Source organism: Mercenaria mercenaria, chromosome 19 (assembly GCF_021730395.1).
Source record: "Mercenaria mercenaria strain notata chromosome 19, MADL_Memer_1, whole genome shotgun sequence".
NCBI classification, from domain to species: domain Eukaryota; kingdom Metazoa; phylum Mollusca; class Bivalvia; order Venerida; family Veneridae; genus Mercenaria; species Mercenaria mercenaria.
In genome coordinates this window covers 12,226,239-12,248,841 of record NC_069379.1, presented here as the reverse complement: position 1 = coordinate 12,248,841, position 22,603 = coordinate 12,226,239, and the positions used below count along the sequence as shown (strand labels likewise).

The window sequence follows — 22,603 nt, the reverse complement described above, 5'->3', positions numbered from 1 at the left end:
ACATAAGATGCACCTTTTTCTCTTACAGCTATCGTTAACTGTTGTTTCAGTAAAAAGAAGTTAGATAACAAAAAACTTTTCTATATTTTAAAGGCCTAGATCTTGGCAGTGAGTCAAACGATTTGTGTCTTCATCAGAGTTTGGGGCTAACGTCATTATTTTGTTCAAATAAACAAGGGTCACTTTTTATTGAAAGGTCATTCTACCTTATGTATATTAGATATTTCTTTATCAAAAGAATATGTTTATTGTTCAAACATACTAACAAAATAATATTACAAATTTCATTATGTTTTAAGGAAGAAATTTTTTTTTTTATTTTCTTAAGTTCTGTCACATTCAAATTCGATATTTAAAAGAAATGTGACATTCACTCATCTAAAGTTTTATTTTACTTTTTTCTGAATATTGTAAAGGACATTTTCTAAGACTGAAACTCTATATTATAAAGTAAAGCATGAAAAGTACACTTTATGCAACTTCCTAATGAAATTGAAATTTCAGTATAGATGAAACACAATAATTTTATTTTATCCTGTCATATTATATTTCAAGTGCAGGTGTAAGATAAAAATCATTGTCAATTTTTTTTGTAAGAATTGTATATAGACATAATGGTAAGATCACTTTTGCAGGTATGACATTGACAGATAATGTTTGGCAATGTAGAGAAATTATTAAGTTTTCACTATACCTGTGTAACTGTTTTTTTTACGGTAGTTGTTGTAACTATATCTGTTACTACTACTACTAGTAGTACCATTACTACTACCACTACTACTACTACTACTGCTATTATTATAAGTATTATTATTACTGTTGTTGTTGTTTTACATTCACTGAAGGAACATTAATTTCTTTCAGCTCTACTGCACACATCTTCATGGTTTAGTGCGGATCCCTGTTGTGTTAATTGCCAATCAATTAGCTACTGTTACATAATCGCTAATAAGCAACAGATAAGATGGAATTTGGGAGTGGGGACACTTATAGTTCTGAATACTTTTAGGTTTACACTGCATTGTGATTTTGCAGGTATTTCGCGTATCATGGCTACCAGTTTAAACTAAAAAAAAAAGAGTATATGTTACTTCTGTTTAGGAGCACCTGTACTGAAATTGTTAAATTACACTTTAACTTTTGCTTTGGCTTTTGGATGCATGTTTGCAACATTGATAGTCAAAAATTCTAATTTGTGTAAAAGACAAGGTGTTTGAAGCCTGGATTGTGTTTTCTAGGTGCATTTTAAAGTAGTTGTTGATTTTATGTTTATATCTAAGCGGCATTTATATATATATATACTCGGTTCTCTTCCTTCGAATCTTTTGAAATTTTCAGGTTTTGTTACGTTATGACTGCACATTTGTGTGCATTTTTAACGTTAGATTAATAACTGCTAATTTATTGTCGGAAACGCTAACGACACGTGACTCAGGAAATTATTTAACATCGATTCAAGAGTTTCTAACTTATTTATAACATTTCTTGATTACCGACTTTTAGACATGTAAAATATTTATATGTACAAACTTAATATCTGGTCCTCAGACATGGGAAATAACTATTAAAAAGATAGACGAACATTTATATTATTAACTTACGAGTATCCATTGCTCTATCTATACAAAAGCGTTATCATAAGAACGATTTGAGTATAAAATCAGCATTTATGATATCTCCGTAAGCAATATGTATGCTTAAAAATGTGTTCTTTGGAAATATTTTTTGTTCTTCATTTAGTATTTATTGATTTCATCTTCAGAAAAAAAAAATTAAAAATCATGATTACTCAAATGCTAACTTTAAAACGTTTGGTTAACAATTGTTAAAACGTTGTAAAGTGATCATTTTTAACTTTTTGTGGTAAAAAATATAAGGGTTTTTGTTGTATTCTGACTAAACGTTTTAAGAAGAAGGGCTTTTGTTGTATTTTACTAAATGTTTTCAAATTACATCTATTTTGTACTTGATATGATAATTGAATTTAAGCTGAGCAATATTAATATGATATATATCATTTTTGTTTTAGTGAATGAAGGTTGGAATTCTTGGACAGACTGGGGATCATGCTCCGCCGATTGTGGTATAGGAATGAAGATTCGTAACAGAACATGCACAAATTCAAATCCACAGGGGACTGGAAATTACTGTCAAGGACAAAGCGTTGAGAATGCATTATGTTTCCTCGGTCCATGTGCGAGTAATTAGATTCTTAAATTACAGTATTTATTTTTGTGCTTCGTAATATTACAAATCTGTGCAATTCTTGTAACAAGATAGGTAATCAAGTAACTAGTATCTTTCTATTCTTTGCTATTTCATGTAAGTTTTCGAATCAGGGCTTTTTTTTTAGGTTTGAAGAAATAGTCCGTTACTTAAAGATAATTTGTACGTATTGGCAATGATATTTTTGTAGATCTGTATTACATTGCATAATTTAGAATTATCATTACACATTACATTTTCGCTTTTTGATTGAATTATAGCGTTTTATCGGTGAAATATGAGAAATACCTTTGCCAGTATGAATAATTACCTCACTTTTCAGTGAATAGTCTAAGAGAGAAAACACGCTTGGAATATATTTCAAGCGCTCACTTATGTATATTTAAAAATACATAAGAGAGGTGCGGGAGGTCTTGGGTTCGATCCCCGGACGCGTCATACCAGAGACGTAAAAAATGGCACTAGTAGCTTCCTCGCTTGGCGCTCAGCATTAAGAGGATAGTGCTAGGACTTGACCAGTCCTAGCACTATCCTCTTAATGCCCGGTGTCAGTAAAATGTGACTGGGGTATCATGCCACGTGTCTACGGCGTGATATTCCAGTGAGGCAGCACTATAAAGTTGGGCATTGTGCTCACTGCTACAAGTAGACACCGTCGTTTATATGACTGAAAAATTGTTGAAAAAGACGTTTAACCCGAACAAACACACACACACACACACACACACACACACACACACACACACACACACACAAGAGAGAGATATACTAATTATTCACGAAATACAAAAAATATGTCTTCTTACCAAATTTAACATATTCTACGTATACAGTTTTTTTCCGTGCAATCCATGCGTCTTTTCTCAGTTAAATCAATATTACCGTAAACTTAAAGATATTTTTGTTTATAATTGTTGTTTTTGAATATGAACGAAAATAAATATCTCAGACTCTGACTGTTAAATATACATTCTGAAATAAATTTAACTTATGAAACTATTAATACTCGTAGAACCTAGCTGGTCAGACTGGCAGAATTGGAGTAACTGTAGCGCTGTTGTGTGTGGTGTTAGTTCCCGAAGGCGATCTCGCACATGCTCAAACCCAAGCCCTGCGTTGTTTGTATCAAAATGCAAGGGGAACTCCACGGAGATTGACTCATGTCGTGACACATTTTGTGGTGAGTTTAAAGTGAAATATATTTAGAGGTTTCACGTCATTCAATCATATATTTGACGCTTGAGCAAAAGTAAACGTCACATTTATTTTGTCATGAACACATTGTTTATAATATGTAAATGTATATTAACTTATGTGAGCTGATTTCGCAGTTAAGGTAAAGTACTTTTTAAGTAAGAAACATCATGAATGTCTTTCTTCAAATATATTTTCTTGTAATTTATTTTTTATTCGATGCACATCTTTACATAAGACTCTAAGCTAAGATTATGCTGGATATAAATGCGTGCGCCTCACATCCCTGTTTTCATCGTCTTTAAACTGAAATTGTTTATGCAATTGTTCTATTTCGGTGACTTGTCAGACAAGGGAGACTGTTTCAAATGCTTGGCAACTTAGCAAAACTTTTAAAGCATTTAAATGGTACCTGCATTATATAACACATTCAGTCTGAAGTAAAATATTTTTGTTATTTATGTGTTAACTTTGGGATAACATGCTCTGTAAGTTGGACAGGTGACTGATATTCTTAAGATAACTGTTTTCACTGCTTTAGCAAATTTCTTTTCGGGAAATGAATTAATTATTTCCTAACTTATCTTTTGTTTCATCAATATTTGTTGTAACCATATATCTAAGGTGTACAGATAACAATACTAATTGTAATTTAAGATATAAATAAGTGCGCCTCACCACCTTGTTTGCATGGTTCTTGTTCTGACCTTGATACTGGATTAAGCTGCTCATGCTTCGCCGGATACAGTGGAGCGACTTGCCAAACAGGTGAGATTATTAAAAGTATTTAACGCTTTAACAAATACAATGCAACTGCACTCGTATTAAGTAATAGAAAGAGCATTGAAACTCGAAGGTAAATGATTTGTATGAGGGGGCGTAGCCCCCGAGTATAAATCGTTTACCCGAGAGTTTTAATATTCTTTCTGTTTTGTATCATAGCCATCTATATATGGTAGCTCAGTAGGCGTTCCACATTGCCATATACAGCAGTTCAATGAGTACTTAAAATCCTTGCTTTACAAATGTGTAAAGCCCAGGTAAAATAAACCAATGCGAGAGCAGAAAAACAATAAAATACACTTCTTTGTCAACTGTTCCTATCCAACAGTGCGGTAACTAGCGTGCGGGTATTTAATAACTGCACACTTTTAGTTACCGCACCCTGCACTCAGTGTATACGATTTACCTGCACCAAATTTGTTAAAAAAAACACCGAGCTATGATACAACATATTATTATAACACTTGCGTTTGGGTTCATTTATTAATGCACAACTTCTACATTGTTAGAAATAAAAAATGAGCTGCTCCTTTCTTAAATGTTGTCTATTCTTTTAGCTAAGTCGTGGGTCAAATGACATAGAAGTAATCGTTACCATAGAAAACGTTTGAAATAAAAATGAATTATGCCATTGTGAGTGGTCAATAGATTACTGTAGCATAATAATGTCATTTTTGTCAAACTTAAGATCATAAAGCGACTTTTCTAGCAGTTGCAGTCAGCATCAACAATTATGAAACTAATGATAATACTAGTATTTATTTAAATGACAACTTTAGTTTGGATTAATTAATCTCTGACTAAATATCATACTTTGTATCACATTTTCTGCTGGAAGTTCGGATTGCTTTGTACTTGTATTTCAAGAAACGTCTTTGTTTATCGCATATTTTGGATATCATTTGCTGCCATTCTGGTAAGAAAGGAGATCTAAATTTGGGTGATATGAAGTATTATTTCATTGTTATCATCTCCACTTAACAATAATAGCCACATTTTAAAATTGCACTAACATTTCAAGCTACTTTCTGTTACATTTTAGATATTGATGATTGCGCCTCAAAGCCTTGTTTGAATGGTTTTTGTATCGACTTAGTGAATGGATATAATTGTTCCTGTGTTGTGGGGTACACCGGATTAAATTGTGAATCGGGTATGATTCTCCAAAAGTTACTATACACTCAACAAAAATCCTAATCGGTCAGTTTATATTGTATTACTATTTTGTTAATGCTTTTACATGACATTTCACAAACCGACATTTGAATAGGTACTGCAGCTAATTATTGATTTATTTCTGGCCGACTCACGGCCAACGTAGGCGTTTTGACCAATATAGCATATATTGCACGTGCAGGGCATGTGCACCAATATGCACATGTTAAGGAACACTTTTGGCATAACTGACGAAAGCCCAACTAGAAAAAAATATCATCTTGAACTCGAACTGCACAAAACCAACACGCCCGGGATGCCGGAATTTTACAACAAAATTCAAAATCGGTCACTTCAGTAAATTGTACTTCGGTAAAATTTCGCCAAAAGAGAACGGATGGTAGATATCCAACGACTGAAGGTTCTTGTAAACGGAAAGAAGCTTAAAATGGAAACAATCATCAAAGTAACAGCTACAAACAAATCATAAAAAATGCAAGAATAATTACACTCGTGTCGTAAATGTGTCCCGGCTAGCAACACTCCGACAGCTCGATCGCGTTACTTTTGTGTCAATTTTACCATAATATACGTTTTTCTAGTAGGACTTTCATCAGTAATGCCAAAAGTGTAAACGAACACGTACATGTCTGTGTACATGCCCTGCACGTGAAAAATATGCAATACTAGTCAAAACGTATAATGCGGATCTTCTGACCGTGATTCGCCAAAAATAAATTAATAAATAGATGCAGCACCTATTCGGATGTCGGTATGTGAAATTTCGTGTGAATACATGCATTATCAACAAAAGAGTAATACAATATAAACTGACCGATTACGAATTTTGTTAGCTGTACCTACATTCTAAAGATAAACATTTTTACGTCAAGGGTAACAATTTCTTGTTACAGTAGGTAAACGCAACAGAAAAAAAACTGCAACTATGAACCAAAACAAAAAACAAAAAAAAACCAGGAACAAAATTTTATTCATGAACGTAACAATTCAAAATACCTTTCAAAAAGCCGTAAAATTCAATTATTATATTATGTGTAAAATCCTGTCAGGTTCAGTTATAATCCAGTCAGTATAATCAGTATAAATTCCACAATATTTCACAACAATTCTAAATAGAATTTAGTGTATCCAAAGAATGAATAAAATGTTTAATATCCAAACTGGTCATATTTTCTCTTTAAGAAATATAGGAAAGTTTTCAATAATACTTTACCTTTCAGTTCTGGTCAGAAAGCATCCTATTTGATATATCATGAATGGTTTCAGAACTTTCATGTAACATTAAAAACGAAAAAAAACCCCTCTAAAAATCAAGGACAATCCGTTCAAAAAAAATTGTTTCACACCATTTATCAGTATTATGGTAGAATATTCTGGAACACAGTAGAAAACGAAAGAACTTAATTACACGATGTCTCAAAACTAGAAAAATAAACAATGACTCATCAATAAAGTAAATGGGAATGGCATATAATTATTATACATAACAATTTGTGTTTATTTCTCCAATAATCTTGGGATCACATACTTATTCAGTAACAAGAGTATTTAATGCCCTCAAGATGCTTTAGCAAAAATGATTTTTCTAACCTTTATCTCAGAGTACATTTTTGCAGACTTTTGCTTCTCGATGGTTGCGTTGAATTTTGCTATTCCTTTGTTTAGGAGTTACTTCCCGTTACAATGTTACAAAATACTGCATTGTACCTTCCAAATAACTCCTTTAGGAACTTCCAGGGGACCTTGTTCAAAAAAATGAAAATGGATTTAAACTGACGGAAAATATAGTTAAGGATTTTATAATGTGAGATCAGTTTTAAATGCACAATAGTTGTACAAATACAATATGAGATGTATTCTTCCAGATATTGATGAGTGCCGTTCAGATCCATGTCTTGGCGGAACATGCATCGACGGTATAGGTAACTACAATTGTTCTTGCCGAGACGGATATTTTGGTATTAACTGCGAAAAGGGTAAGTTTGTACCTTTTATTACCAGTTTTGCGTAAAGGAGGATGGAAAGTTCGTTCCTGTTAAGCAAAAAGCTATATTATTTCACTGAGTTATAAAGATCATAAAAAAAGTCAGCTGTCTTTTCAGAAAGACCCATGACCCTACTGTTTAGTTTGATAACTAAATATGCTCAGATGTATGTATGACTTCGACAACAGCTTGCATTTTATACACAATCATAGAAAGTTGCATTTTTCAATAAATGTCATTAGGGACTTAATAACATAATCATATTGTAATGAATTAAGAATTAAAATTATAGTAGTTTAGTGTATTTTTTACAAACAAAAATAAAGGTTGATGTTAGAATCAGTCAAAGAAGTAATGCTTGCTCTGAATGTAGCTACAATGTATATTAAAATGTATATTGTCCAGTAAGATCATCAAAAATTAGCATCAATACGTCACAATATCAGCTGTTATTATGAATTGAAGTCTATACATGTCTTACTTTTCATATTTGTGTTATACTGGTTTATTTTTCCAATTTAATCGAACTTTCCTTACATTCTTCATGTTTTAAGTAACTTTACATGAAACATCTTCAAGTGCATGCAAAAATGCGAAGAAATTCTATTTATTATATCAAAATGTGAGCCTTCAAAGAAGAATGTTTACTGTAAACAGTCGTGGATAGTAAATGTTTGTTCAGCACTCTTTAGTATATGAAACGAAAATATTGTCAAAAATATATATAATTATATTATTTGTAAATTGAATAGGTTAAAATATTGATACCTGGTCACGTAAAATTAAGAAGAGAGTTTACAAATGTTATCTTGTTTGGCTTTGCTGGTATGCTCTGAGAACATGAAATGATAGCTGAATTATATGCAAGCATGCCATCTAGCATCGCTGCTGCAAGATCTCAATATTTCAGAAAACATTAAGCGTTACTCTAAAAATTCTGACAAAGAATGAAAAATACCGACAATTTATATACATATTCTTATATAATGAAATATCATGTTGGGATGATATACGTTTCACTTATTTTCATTTCTTTCACAATATGTTAGTGTTATCGGACTGTTTCGACATATTTCTCGACGGGAACAGTGCTGACGGGATTTATACAGTCAAAACATGGAAAAGTCAACAGCTTATTAAAGTGTACTGTGATATGACCACTGATGGTGGAGGTTGGACGGTACGTTGAATGAAAGACCTGAAAAGAGCATAGGCTATATAGCAAATAACTCTCAAACATAATACAAACTGAAAATTCACTAACCAAACACTTTTGACACGAACATTTTCTCTAAATGACAAAGATAAGTTTGCTGTATTCGAAGGGGAGAAACGAATTAAGTAGATGTTAGCAATGATATATTTCAAGCCATACTTATGATTATGGTGTCAGTAAACCATTCTTCTAAGTAACTTTGGTTGGTTTAAACAATACTTTATTCAACAAATAGAATTTAATTAAAATATATTCCAAAAACAAGCGGTTGAGTGCTAAGCTAATGAGCTTTTTTAGAAACTTCTCCTTACTTACGATGGTTATCGTTACTTATCATAAGGTTTACAATTGGTTGGGAGGCTGCATTCTGGCAATGTGGCTATTGTCATCTATGTGTTATGCTCATAAGTGTGCTGTTTGTGCCGAGTGACAGCTGTGAAAAATAAAAACGGATTTTAGTTTAAGTAAAACTGAATTAGTTTACAAAACGAATATAAGTAATCAGAGTTTAGTTTTGGGAGACTGTATCCTAGAATATGTTTGTTTTTCTAAATTCAAACATGGGTAATTAAAGGCAGCTTTGTGACCATTGTGAGAAATTTCATAATTGTGTTAAAAGTAATATGATGGATTTAGCAAAACAGATGTTACATGGTTTGTTAGGTTTCTAACTGTAGCAAAAATACTAAAATATTGTAAACAGTAAAGATCAGCGTGATTTAATACAAAGTTCCATAATAATCATACATTTTTAAATAGTCATTCGCAACAAACATGTAAAAACACGAGTTTCTTGCGTGTAAGACTTCTATGGACCTGTTATTATTTTTGGAATGGCCCTCGTTTTAAACGATATATACGCCATTTAAAGATATACTTGAAATATATATTTGTTGCTGACAAAACATACGTTAAACGCGTATATTTTATCATAGATAATGTTTGTTGAAAAACAGACTTTATTACTTAATATTTTTAGATTATGAAAGATGCTAAAGTAATGAATGTCAGTTTGGGTAGCTTGTCATAGGTTTAAATTGTACACACGATAATTATTGGATTTTCATCTTTCTTCTTTCAATCTCTGCCATGTGCGTTACATGCATTTTACAACCTCAGGTAGATTTATTGCATGCATACTTATCTTTAAGCGGTTACACAGATCCAACATTCATACAAGGATAAAAAGAACAACAGCAATTTGTGATTGGTACAATATGTTTGTTTTGAAACGTGTTCAATAACTCAGTTTCAGTGTCTATATCCTAGAGAATATTTTGACGAATATTGTCTAAGTTTTTGTATGGTAATATTAATTTTGATATCTCAGTACTGAAATTCATAATAAGAAGTTGAACTTGTCTGAGAGATATGATATCTTAAATTTACATTACATGACACAAATAAAGTATAGTAGTTCATAAATGAAATATTGAACCGACATCAACGATCATCGGGGGCGCAGGGCGAGTGAGGAAATTTAAGAGGCATAATGGAGCGACCAAAAAGCAACCATTCGCATTCTGTTTACGTCGACATTTCGCTGTGCGACTCCACCATCTCGATTTTTCAGTCCCTGTCTTCCATTTACTAACGTGTTTTTGTTCCGCGCTCACGCTGTTTAGCGGGTTTTGCTTCGCGCTCCACCGTTTAGACTTCTTAAATCTCGTGTTTTTTCTTACCGGAGTCGCGGGACGAAATGTAACAAGTCAGCAAACCTTACCCGTCACACGAAAATTTTTACGGTCGGAATTAATGGTGCAACTACTGAATGAAAAGGATCTCTTTACTATTCATTTCCTTATACTTTATTTATTAGTAACAGGTCGAAATTATGCAATATGTAGTATTACATTCCACATCTTATTTGAATTATTACCACTATTTCTTTGATCTTTTAAAGCGCATCTTATTTTGTTACGTAATTCTCCGCGCGTCAGTTTTGTATTACTCTCTTTCATTTTAAACATTCCTCATTTTTGAAATTTGTAAATTTATATCCTCTCATAATATTAACTTATTGCTAAAATTTCGTTAACGATAATTATTTGGTTGTTAAATTGACTTTTATGATAATTTGTTTTTACCACTTTTATACGACCTTTTACATTATTATGATATTGGCAAGAATATTGAATGTTTCATTATATCTGAAGATAATGAATTTTTATCATATAAGAAAGTAAAGTTGCACTATTAAAAACTACGTGCTACTAAACAAGAGAGGCATGATGACCCTGGACCGCTCATCTGAGTAATATGAGTTACATGTTTCAAATGTCAAACTGATGATTTTTAGAAATTTGGAAGATATTCCGATGTTCAATAAAGTAACCCCTGGGGCGGGACCAATTTTACTTCGGGGCTCATGATTTGAACAAAGTTTGTAGAAGTCTTCTAGGCAATTAACAGATCAAATATTTAAGATGTAGGCCTTCTGGTTTTTTAAAGCAAATTTATGAAGATTTCCCTATGTATAATCAAGTAACCCCTGGGCCTAGGTCAATTTGATTCTGGGGGGGGGGGGGGTCAAAATTTTGTAGAGGTCTACTAGGCAATGCTACATGTCAAATATCTTAGCTCTAGGCCTTCTGGTTTATTTTTAGAAATTTTGAAGATTTTTCTATGTGCAATCAGGTAAACCATATGGGGCGGAGACAATTTGATTCCAGGGATCATGATTTGAACAAATTTTGTAGAAATCCATAGGCAATGCTACCTGTCAAAAATCTAAGATCTAGGCCTTCTAGTTTTATTTTTAGAACATTTTTGAAGATTTTCCTATGTAAAATCAAGTGACCCCTGGGGCGGGGTCAATTTTGACCCCAGGGGTCATAATTTGAACACATATTGTAGAGGTCCACTAGGCAAAGCCACATGTGAAATATCTGAGCTCTAGGCCTTCTGGATTATCTTAAGAAAATTTTTAAAGGTTTTCCTATGTAAAATCAAGTGACCCCTGGGGCGGGGTCAATTTTGAGGTCTACTAGGCAATGCTACATGTCAAATATCTAAGCTCTAGTGCTTGTGGCTTTTGAGAAGAAGCTCTGTTAAGATTTTCCTATGTAAAATCAAGTGACCCCGGGGTCATGATTTGAATAAATTTGGTAGAGGTCCACTAGGCAATGCTTCACACCAAATATCTAAGCTTTAGTGCTTCTGGTTTTTGAGAAGAAGATTTTTAAAAATTTTCCTTTCGGTTGCCATAGCAATCAGAGTTCTGCATGGAATTCAATTCTTTGAACATTCTTTGTAGAGCTTCACCCAAGGAACATTCCTGTGAAGTTTTGATGAAATTGGCGTAGGGGTTTATGAGGAGATGTCGTTTAAAATAAAAGCTTACGGACGACGGACAACGGACGGTGAGTGATCAGAATAGCTCACCCTGAGCCTTTGGCTCTGGTGAGCTAAAGGATCATGCAAAATGAATTGAAAATAATTAACATTAAAGATGATGACATGGACTTACTTGCTCTATATTTCCTCTGAATAATAAATGTTGAAATTCCACAAGCCGTGAACATGTATCATTAAAATCGGTATTCTTTTACCTGTAAATTGAGGCGATCCAACGCAATTCAACGGGTAAAATGTATAATATATAATGGTGAAAACACGCATCCCAGCGGCTCGCAAAATTATCCGCGCGGAGTAGCACAGACTGTAAAAAATTGATCTATGTTTATATATGTGTTTGTTTGTTTTCGGTCTAAGCAGTTTTTTCAATAGTATTTCAGTCGTGTAACCGCGGGCAGTAAACCTTACCAGTGTTCGTGGATTCTCAACCAGTACAAACCTGTTCTCCGCAAGTAACTGCCAACTTCCTCACATAATCAGAGGTGGAGGACTAATGCCTTCAGACTATGTCGTTTATCAAATGATCACGGAGAACATACGCCCAACCCGAGGATCGAACTCGCAACACCGAGATTCGTCGACCAACGCTCTACCCATTGCGATAAGCGGGCGGTCATGTTGATAAATCCTTTTGTTAAATTGAAATTAGTGCTTTTTCACTGTGAAGTGTATTAGTTAATTATCTTTTGAATATGCATAAACCGATCGTCAAAACTGAATTGCAATAACTTTACAGACCCAACTTCTTCATCTTCCGTAATTATTTATTTTTTAATGTGTAAAATTATAACGACGTATTTTCTGAAAACGACACTAGTGTAACTTGGTCAACGATTGAAATGCTTGATAATTAATAATGTCTATCATAACAAAACATATCGTTGAAAAAATGTAAAGTAAATCTAGTTTAATAAGAACAGAATAGAACTCTTTTAACCTAAAGTCACCTCGGCGATATATGACCATTTTGTGTCGATTCGCCGTAAAACCAAACTCACTTACTCACTCACTCACTCAATCACCTAAAGTCACATATGCAACATGCGAGTATACAAAAAAACAAGGAAAAATATCCAACAGGGAAAGCCACGTTCAAAACACGCAGCCTTCCCAAAGACACACACGAACAACCCTCGCACACAACACAGAAAATGAAACACCAAAGGACAAAACAAACAAATATAGGAACACAGTGGGGCACCGCCTTGGAACGGTCAGTGGCAAAACCACCACTGGGGAGTTTAAACCGGTTTATGGTGCACAGACATAAATGTATTTTAGGAAATTTTCACATGACACGGTATTTCTAAGAATATTTTAGGACGGGAGAGGCTGGGTGTGTGTATGGGCGGAGGGATGAATGCATAGATAACTTCCATGTTCAGCGCCGTTTGAATAATACATCTGCGGATGTCTCTAAATAGCTTTTTTGTACTTTTAGCATGTGTAAATGTTGAGTTCTACACAACCCGGGGCTAGAGGGCGTAGACGGTAGCATGCATTTCCACTACCGTCCATGAACAGGCTCAATCAAACCGAGCCTGCAACATTTTCGTTTTTGTTGTGTTGAGCGACCTGTGGAGTTTCCACTTTTTCTATTTTATTAACCTTTAATGCAAAGACAACATTGTTCTTACATTAATTTCTTTGGCTGGGATGTCTTATATCTATTCATTCAAAGAGGTTTCAAAAAGAGTAAAAATGAGAAAGTTATGAGCATTTAGATATTTGGTCAAATTCACAGTCATTTCGTTTCCAAGGAAACAAGAAAAAAATGACGGATTTATTTGATTTTTAGATACAAATTTGAACTGTATTAACTTATTTCTGTAAAATAATTTCTCTGCCTTTTCCAGTTATAATGAAAGAAATCATCATGTATACCTTACACTCAAGAAAAATATGAAATTTAATCTATTCAAGAGCTTGATATACAATTATTAATGTGTAAATGACGTCATAATCCCACGGAAATATTGTCAGGCTTTCCTAACTTTAAACTTTAAACCAATGCATAGAAAAATTGATTGGAATATGAGGCAGACCAATTTAAAACACACAAGCTTTGCATCTTGTAGTTGAAGGTTTAAAAGTGTTCGTAAAGGATTTTAAGAACGATATTGTAAAAGAAAAACATTGTAACAAGATAATTTAAGATAGACTTTGATGAAAAGTACCAATTATGAACGAGTGAATAATCCATTGATGTCTCAGTTGTACCTCCTTTTGTTAAACGATAGTAAAATTTCATACCAAATTAGTTGTTGCAGTTAGAAAATACATCAAACTTTTAAATGCAAAGTCTACAATCACAGGTTTTTAGTTTAATTATAATTCAGTTTTGCAAAGTCCGATATTGATATAAATCATTCTTTTATAAATAATTCATAGATTTAAAGAACGTTTCAGGAAATACAACATTACCTGTTTTGTATTATAAATTACGGGAAAACCATGAATGTTGATATCACTTTTCAGTTTTACTTATTTTCAAATAGGTACTACAGTACCGATATGACGGGACGATAGATTTCTACAGAAACTTTTCTCAATATGAGACAGGATTTGGAGATTTGAACACAGAATTTTGGCTGGGTAGGTAAATACATGATGTGTAAGTAGCTTGTTTACTTCATTTACTGGAGGATTACAACATTTAGTGGAGTAACGGATTAAACGCCGTTGGTTTAAACAATATTTATTTTCAAGCAGGTATACAGCATACATATATTGACACAAATCAAGGATTGAGTAGGAAGCTAAGCTTATTTAGATACTCTTTCCTTATAAATAGCAGGGATAGCTGGTAACTTAGAAAATAAAGTATTTATAAACTATGGAAAACATGCAAATGAAACATACATCAATAATACTGTAAAAACCATTTAATTTCGTGGGCATGAAATTTCGTGGTTTTGGTCAAAACGGTAGTTTCGTGGAGACATGAATTCGTGGATTTCAACTTTTGACCATAAAATGAATGGGAATTTTATATGTTCGTTGGGATTAAATTTCGTTGATTAAGTCAACCACGAAATCCACGAAAATTAGTCCCCAACGAATATTAATGATTTCACAGTACATTACAAAAGTTAGACAACTATTTATCTCATATTATTTGTTTTAAAATAGTAATGTAGTAACTGCATATATTTAAACGTGCTTAGAAACAGTAAGTATTCTTTACATTGGTTTATGACTGAGAGATATATGAAGGAAATAAAAAGGGTAGAAATGAGAGTGTGGCGGAGATAGAGGTAGAGAAATATAGAGATATGGTCACGTACACGAGCTGGAAATGCGGTTGGTTCTTAAAGTATCAGCATGGATAAAGTAAGCAAGATGATACATAATATACAATAATTAATAATTTATTGTATTATATAATATATATAAAGAGGAATGCTATGTATCAAAACGTTTGGTTGTTCTGATGTAATTATGGACATGTGCGAAGATTTCACTATTTGAATCATCTGAGAGGTTTGGGTTTCCAAATAGAAGTGTAGACAGAGAAGGTGTGGTGAAGTTTAGAATGTGATCGAAGGGTACAGTGCGTTGTTGGCGATAGAAATGACAATCAAAGAAGTAATGGTGAGTAAATTCGGTTTGGCCACATTCACATAGAGGACTGGTAGTTATGTTTTTTGAAAATAGATGTTCCTTTAAGGTGCTGCAATGAGTTCTGAGACGAGTGTGTAGAATTTGGTGCTTACGATTGCCAGTGTAGTAATGAGAGGGAACCTTGGGTTTGTTGGCACTGAGTTTGCTTTTGAAAGAGTTGAGTGTAGTACAGTTTCGGTGTTCAATAGGAAGCTGATTCCAGGCATTTACAACCGATGGCAGGAATGAATTTGCGTAGAGTTGTGTATGACAATGGATATACCTTGTGTTGTTGGTGTTCCTTAGGTTGTATGTAGTCGTATCTCCCACATTGTCAGGTACGAGAGAATTGAAATATGGAGGAGATATATTGTTTGTCATTTTATAAAAGAGTGTGAGTTTGTGTTGTTCTCTTCATTGTTTGAGAGTTTCAAAGCAGGTTTCCCTATAGAGATTATCGATAGAAACTAGTTTGGTTGCCCCACAGATAATTCTACACGCCTCATGTTGTATTTTCTCCAACTCATATTGATCATGGAGAGAAAGATGATCCCAAACGACGTCAGAATACTCTAGGAGAGGGCGAATGAGGGATGTATAGATAGTTTCTAATGATTTTCTGTCAAGGGTAAATTTGAGTGCGCGCATAATATTGATAAGTTGCCATGCTTTTGTTTTGATTGTCTCAACGTGCTCATGCAAAGTTCCATCGTGAGAAAATGTGATCCCTAGATGCTTGTGAGACTTTACTTCTGCTATAACTGTGCCATTCATTGATAGAGGAGGGTGATATGGTTTGTTGTGTTTTCGTTAAATGAGCAAAGAAGTTGTTTTGTTAGGACTGAAGTCAACTAGTCGTTTTTTCGGCCCAGTTTGTGATAGTATTAAGATCTGTGTTGAGTGTAATTGCTGATTGTATAGGATCATCAACAGTTATGTAGAGGCTTGTGTCACCAGCAAAATGACGAATAGTAGAACCGATGTCCGTAACGATGTCGTTGATGTAGAGAATAAAAAGAAGAGGACCAAGGATGGAACCTTGTGAAATACCAGCAGATATAAGTACAGTTTTAGAATGGGAACCACAAAGAACGACCCTCTGCCTTCTACCAGATAGATAGTCCTTAAACCACAGAAGAAGCTGACCTGAAATTCCTTTTGATTCCAGTTTATGAAGAAGGCCACGATGCCAAACTCGGTCGAATGCTTTCGAAATGCCACAAAATACAGCCCTGAACTCTTTGCCATCGTCTAGGCTTGACAGAAAGAATTGTAGATTGAAACAAGCTGATTGGAAATTGAGTCGCTGGGAACAAAGCCAGACTGAAGTGAAGAGATAATATTGTTTGACCTGAAGAAGTTGTATGTGTGCTTATGAATATTTTTTTCAAGAGTTTTACTGAAAGTGCTTAGTAGTGATATAGGTCTGTAATTAGAGACTATATGAGGATCGTTTTTCTTATGAATAGCGCAGACATTTGCTAATTACCAAAGAGATGGTACCTTTCCTATATGAAGACACTCATGTGGCAGTGATCATAAGAGTTTATCAAAGATTACCAAAAATCTTCTTGGCCATACAATTGAGGTGATTTTACCATCACATTCATCTGCACAGCATCTCGCACAAGATTTCAATGACTTCTTTATTGGAAAGATCGAAACAATCAGAAACGATATAGCATCGCAAACACAATCTGTATCTGATTTAGATGACATAGAAACTGAATACACAGGTGTCAGTTATGTAGAGTTTACTCAAACATCAGAAGACGAAGTGAAATCAATTATCAAAAAGTCAGCGAACAAATCATGTGAACTAGATCCGATCCCAACGTGGTTATTAAAAGAATGTCTTGACGAACTAACACCAGTGATAACAAAAATTATGAATGCATCTCTAGATGCTGCGTATGTGCCCAAAGCGTTCAGACATTCACGAATAAGACCTCTTCTAAAAAGCCAAGCCTAGATTCTAATGTCCTAAAAAACTATAGACCGGTGTCAAACTTGCCGTTTCTGTCTAAAATCTTAGAAAAAGTGGTAGATGTTCGAATTGAAAATCATCTGAGGAACAACGAACTCCATGAAGTTAATCAATCTGCTTATAAAACAATCCACTCAACCGAAACCGTCCTATTAAAAGTCCAAAATGACATTCTTCAATCGTTGGATAAGAACAATATGACTATTCTTGTAATGCTTGATCTCTCTGCTGCATTTGACACTATTGACCACGGGACGTTGATTCATCGCCTTGAACGTCACTTTGGTGCTACAGGCAAGCCACTCGCATGGATGATGTCATACCTTAGTGACCGCTACCAGACCGTATGCATATATGGCGAGCTACCACAACCAGTGCTGATGAAGTACAGTGTACCCCAAGGGTCTGTCCTGGGGCCAAAGAACTACACAATGTACACAAAACCAGTCGGAGCTATCTGCAGAAAGCACGGACTGAACAGTCATTTCTATGCGGACGATTCGCAGTTATATCAATCCTTCAAACCAATAAACAAAATGTCTATTGAGGAGACCATTCATCGCGTTGAAAGTTGTTTAAAGGATATAGTAAGTTGGATGAATACTAACATGTTGAAATTGAATGCTGAAAAACAGAATTAATCATATTGTCATCTGAACACAAGACACAGTCTGTTTCAAACATATCTGTGAAAGTGGACGGCTCTGAAATCAAACAATCAGGCAGTGTCAGGAACCTCGGTGCTTTCCTGGATTCGAACATGAGGATGGAGCAACATGTGAATAGTGTGTGTAGGAATTCCTATGCACAGTTGCGGCAAATTAGTCACATCAGACAATATATAACCGCAAACGCAACTAAATCTCTAATCAACTCTCTTGTTACATTACGTTTGGATTATTGCAACTCTCTTCTATATGGAATTTAAAAACAGTCAATGAACAAACAACAATATGTCCAAAACACGGCAGCTAGAATCGTAACCAGAACATCTAGATACGACCATATAACGCCTGTTCTGCGTGAACTCCATTGGCTTCCTGTGCAATGTAGGGTAGAATACAAAATTATAACACATACATATAAGGCACTCAAAGATCAATCACCAGCTTATGTAGCGAACATGCTAAAAATATATTCACCATCCAGAAATCTGAGATCGCAGAATAATGCATTAAAACTAGTGGTGCCCAAATGTCGAACAATACGATTTGGTGACAGGAGCTTTCAGACAGCTGCTGCGAGGTTATGGAATGCCCTCCCATCTGGCATAAGAGAGTGCAAGACCGTGCAAAGTTTAAAAAAAGCGCTAAAGACGCATTATTTCATACAATTCTTTGGCAACTAACATCTCACTGATTACCGCATTTATAATGTAGGTACTTTGCCGACCAATTAATTACTTTAATTAAGAACTCCAGTGTGACTGAATAATGTTGGCGGTGGTTTTTCTGTGGGATGTATCGTGGACGCTCTCCGGACCGTTTAGGAGGGGACTGACCCAATCATCCGGGACGGTTTGCATGCCGTGATGCATTTTGCAGACATCATACCGTTTTCTGTCTGTTCAAAATGTAAATTTTGTTTCATGTTTTGATCTGCCTACCTTCCAATTTAAATGCTTGCTATCTTATTACCGTAATGTAATTTTAATTTCTTCTATAATAGTTCAATTGCCATTTTTATTGATCATAATATAAATGTTTTTATGTCAAGCACTTTTGAACGTATTTTATATGAAAAGAGTGCTATATAAATGTGGTATATAATAATAATAATAATAATAATAATAAGAGATCTGTTGAAAAGAGAGCATAAAGGACTTGCTATTTCGTGGGAGAGTTCTGTGAGTATTCTACTGTTTATGCTGTCTGCACCTGATACTTTGCCTTTTACATGGTCGATTCCTTGCAGTTGAGCTGACAACATTTCGGCCATTTTTACATCTTTAATTATTTGTTTCAATATTTAAGTAGTCTCTTTTTCCAGATAGAAATTTATTTAATGCATTTCAGAGGTTAGTAATGAAGGATTTTATTAACGGTTCGATTCAGTTTTGATGGCCTGAAACTTGATCATTATCAAACCAGACAAAAAAAGTTGTATGACACGGAAATTGAACAGCTGATAAAATAAGAATATTATTTTAAAAACCGATTGTGGATTTATTGATAAATGATTGAATTCCCAAAAAGGGTCCAAATTAAGGGGCCACACTTCTGGACAGTGCAGCGCCTTTAAAATATCGCCATTGTAAAAGAAAGTTTGCTTATCTTCGTTTTGAAGCATTTGCAGTACTGTGCGAGTGCTGAAATTTCCAATGACAAGGTTGAACATCGTTTTCAGGAAGTTTGAAAATTGTTTGTTTTCATTTCTTTACAAATGGAATTGTTTTTAAAGGAGGACACCTTTTTGAAACTAAATATGCGACAGTACGGAACACATAAAAAAGCATGTATTGAATGACAAGAATGTCGGCTAAGACGTTGCTCTTTTAACTGATTAATCATTTCCGTTTCATGAAAGTGATTATGCACATTTGCTTACAATAGTTTAATTGCAAATGGCAATCTGTCAGAAATGTATAATAGTATGGTTAACTAAAAGAAAAAATAACAACAACAACAAAAAAAGAGAAACAAATCAGTGACAATCCTAAATAATTTTGATTTTAGGACTCGTTGTTCTATTTGTCCATAAGGCCACACCAAATTAATTTCTTGGTCATCGGATTTTCTTTTCCAAAAAATTAGGAGCGGGCGAGCGAAATAAAAATAAAAATATGTTTTTTTATTTCACCTATTTTGGGAGCGGACGAGGAGCGATTTGAAGAAAAAATATAAAACATTGTCACAAGAATCAACAAGCGCTGCAAAAACATATCAAAATGGCTTGAAAATACATAAAAGAACCAAAGATCTTTAAATGTTGGAGGTTTAATGACAAACTGTTCCCAAAATACATGGCAGCCGCTCGACCCCTGACTCAAATATATCTAACCTTATCATTTAACAATTAGACATTTAAAAAACTGGAGGGACATCAGTCGGATACAAGAAAATCTTGCAATTTGACCATATTTCTAGTGTATATTACAATGTAGCGCGACCCGATAAACATAGATATATTTGAGTCAGGGGTTTAGTTGCTACCATGTATTTTGGGAACAGTTTGTCATTAATCCTTCAGCATTTAAAGCTGTTTGGTTCTTTTATGTATTTTCAAGCTATTTTGATATGTTTTAGCAGTGCTTGTTTTTGTCTTCAAATCGCCCATCGCCCTCTCCAAAAATAGGTGAAATCCAAAAACAAGTTTGTTTTTTTTATTTCGCTAGTCCGCTCCTAAATTTTTGGGAAAAATCCTATGACCAAGAAATTAATAATAATAATAATAATAAAAGAAGAATAAATTTTCAAAATTTCTAGAAAAGATGATCTATCTTATTATTCGAAATTTCAGTACTCGTACATTTGTGCAAACGCATCAAAACAAAAATGTGCAACATTTCTTTGAAAATGGTTAGATTTTAATAGCTCTGAACTGTCCAGAAGTGAGGGCCTTCACCGAGGTCCCTTTTCGGGAATTCAGACATCTGTCATTAAATTGACACTGGAGTTTTAAAATAATGATTCTATGATTTTATGATGTTCCAGTTTCAAGACGTCAAGTATTCATCGAATCCTTAAGAATTGGAACATTATTTTTATATCTTAACTGTTATGGAACTACACTTGAAAAAGATAAAATTTATATTAAAAATTGAAATTCTTCCAAAGTAATGAGATATAGATGTACCTTCAATACAAACCGAGGGCTCAGAGCGAAACTAATCTAAGTGTATACAGAAATAGATGCAGACGGTGTTCGCTCTGAGTCCTTGAAACACACTTTTACTTGTTTAACCGTAGAGGTAATAGAAATCGATCAAAGTCACAGTATTTGTTTTCTATATTAACGGTGTGAGATCAAATGTCCAGCTACTTGACTAAGTTAAGTATTTAAAATTTGACATTTAAATATTTGACAGTGCAGATATGTCATTAATTTCAGGCTTAAGATATATCCAAGAGCTAGCCAGTCAAAGTCGAACAAGTTTACGTATTGATTTAGAAGCTGCAAATGGCACGAAGGCATTTGAAATAATTAATAATTTTTCCCTTTCTCCTGGACCGGCTTATACACTGCATCGTGGATCAACTATACAGTTCTTGCGAAGTAAGTGTATTCTTTACCGTTGACAAACATGTAATCCATAAATAAGTATAAACCGCCTATCAAACATTATAATTGATGTAAAAAGGAATGGTGAAATAAGCTATGCCTTTAAATGTGTCGATTCATTTAGATTGTTGCATAAACATACGTTATGGCTGATGAGATATAGTCGTTTATATTACTGGCTCGTTTTTACAAGCTCCCTTTCGCATGTAGGGTAAGTTATTGCTGCAGAACGTTATATTTCGCATAGTATTACAAGATATCAATTTATGACGTACATGATTAATGTTAAAACTGAAAAGCTGTGATAAGATACGAAAAAAAAGCTGTGGTCTCCCCTCACAGTAGAGAGACCTTAGCCATCACGTAATTATCAAGGGTTATTATTTTTTGATATTGTTATGAACATGTCTTTGCGTTATTTTGTTAAGGTTTTTTTTATATATTTTGACATATTAATTATAAATATTTTATGGTTTTCCAGAATGTTTATTCTGTTTTTCCCTGAAACATTTTTGTTTTATTCTTGGTGATGACATGAACATGCCGGAACCTTCCACGATTCTTTGAAAGATATTTAAGGATAGGTAGACCCTAAGTAAAATCTTCTTGAAAATGCATCCTGTATTTCCTAATAGCAAATTATTACCAGTATAGACATTTATCATTTGATGGATATCTATTAACATGTTAGTTTTAAAAATCATATTTAAAAAGAGAGGATTGTTATACTTGGGTACATTTAAGTCAGTTAAAATTTTGTAAAAAAATTGGAATTATTACTGATTGAATTGAAATTTCACCAGGACAGAAGCTGGAGACTATTCTTGCACATAATACTTGAACTAGTTAATATTT

General features: G+C 33.9%; 1 protein-coding gene across 1 annotated transcript in view; it reads left to right on the top strand.

Annotated features, from left to right (window-relative positions):
* LOC128550874 (uncharacterized) overlaps window positions 1-22,603 on the top strand; it is a 38,912-nt gene that overhangs the window by 12,215 nt on the left and 4,094 nt on the right. Inside the window, exons 2-9 of the mRNA XM_053530816.1 lie at window positions 2,030-2,200; window positions 3,239-3,406; window positions 4,078-4,188; window positions 5,246-5,356; window positions 7,245-7,355; window positions 8,414-8,544; window positions 14,436-14,532; window positions 21,578-21,742. Of these exons, the coding sequence (XP_053386791.1) occupies window positions 2,030-2,200; window positions 3,239-3,406; window positions 4,078-4,188; window positions 5,246-5,356; window positions 7,245-7,355; window positions 8,414-8,544; window positions 14,436-14,532; window positions 21,578-21,742 (1,065 nt within the window). The remainder of the gene's footprint in view (window positions 1-2,029; window positions 2,201-3,238; window positions 3,407-4,077; window positions 4,189-5,245; window positions 5,357-7,244; window positions 7,356-8,413; window positions 8,545-14,435; window positions 14,533-21,577; window positions 21,743-22,603) is intronic.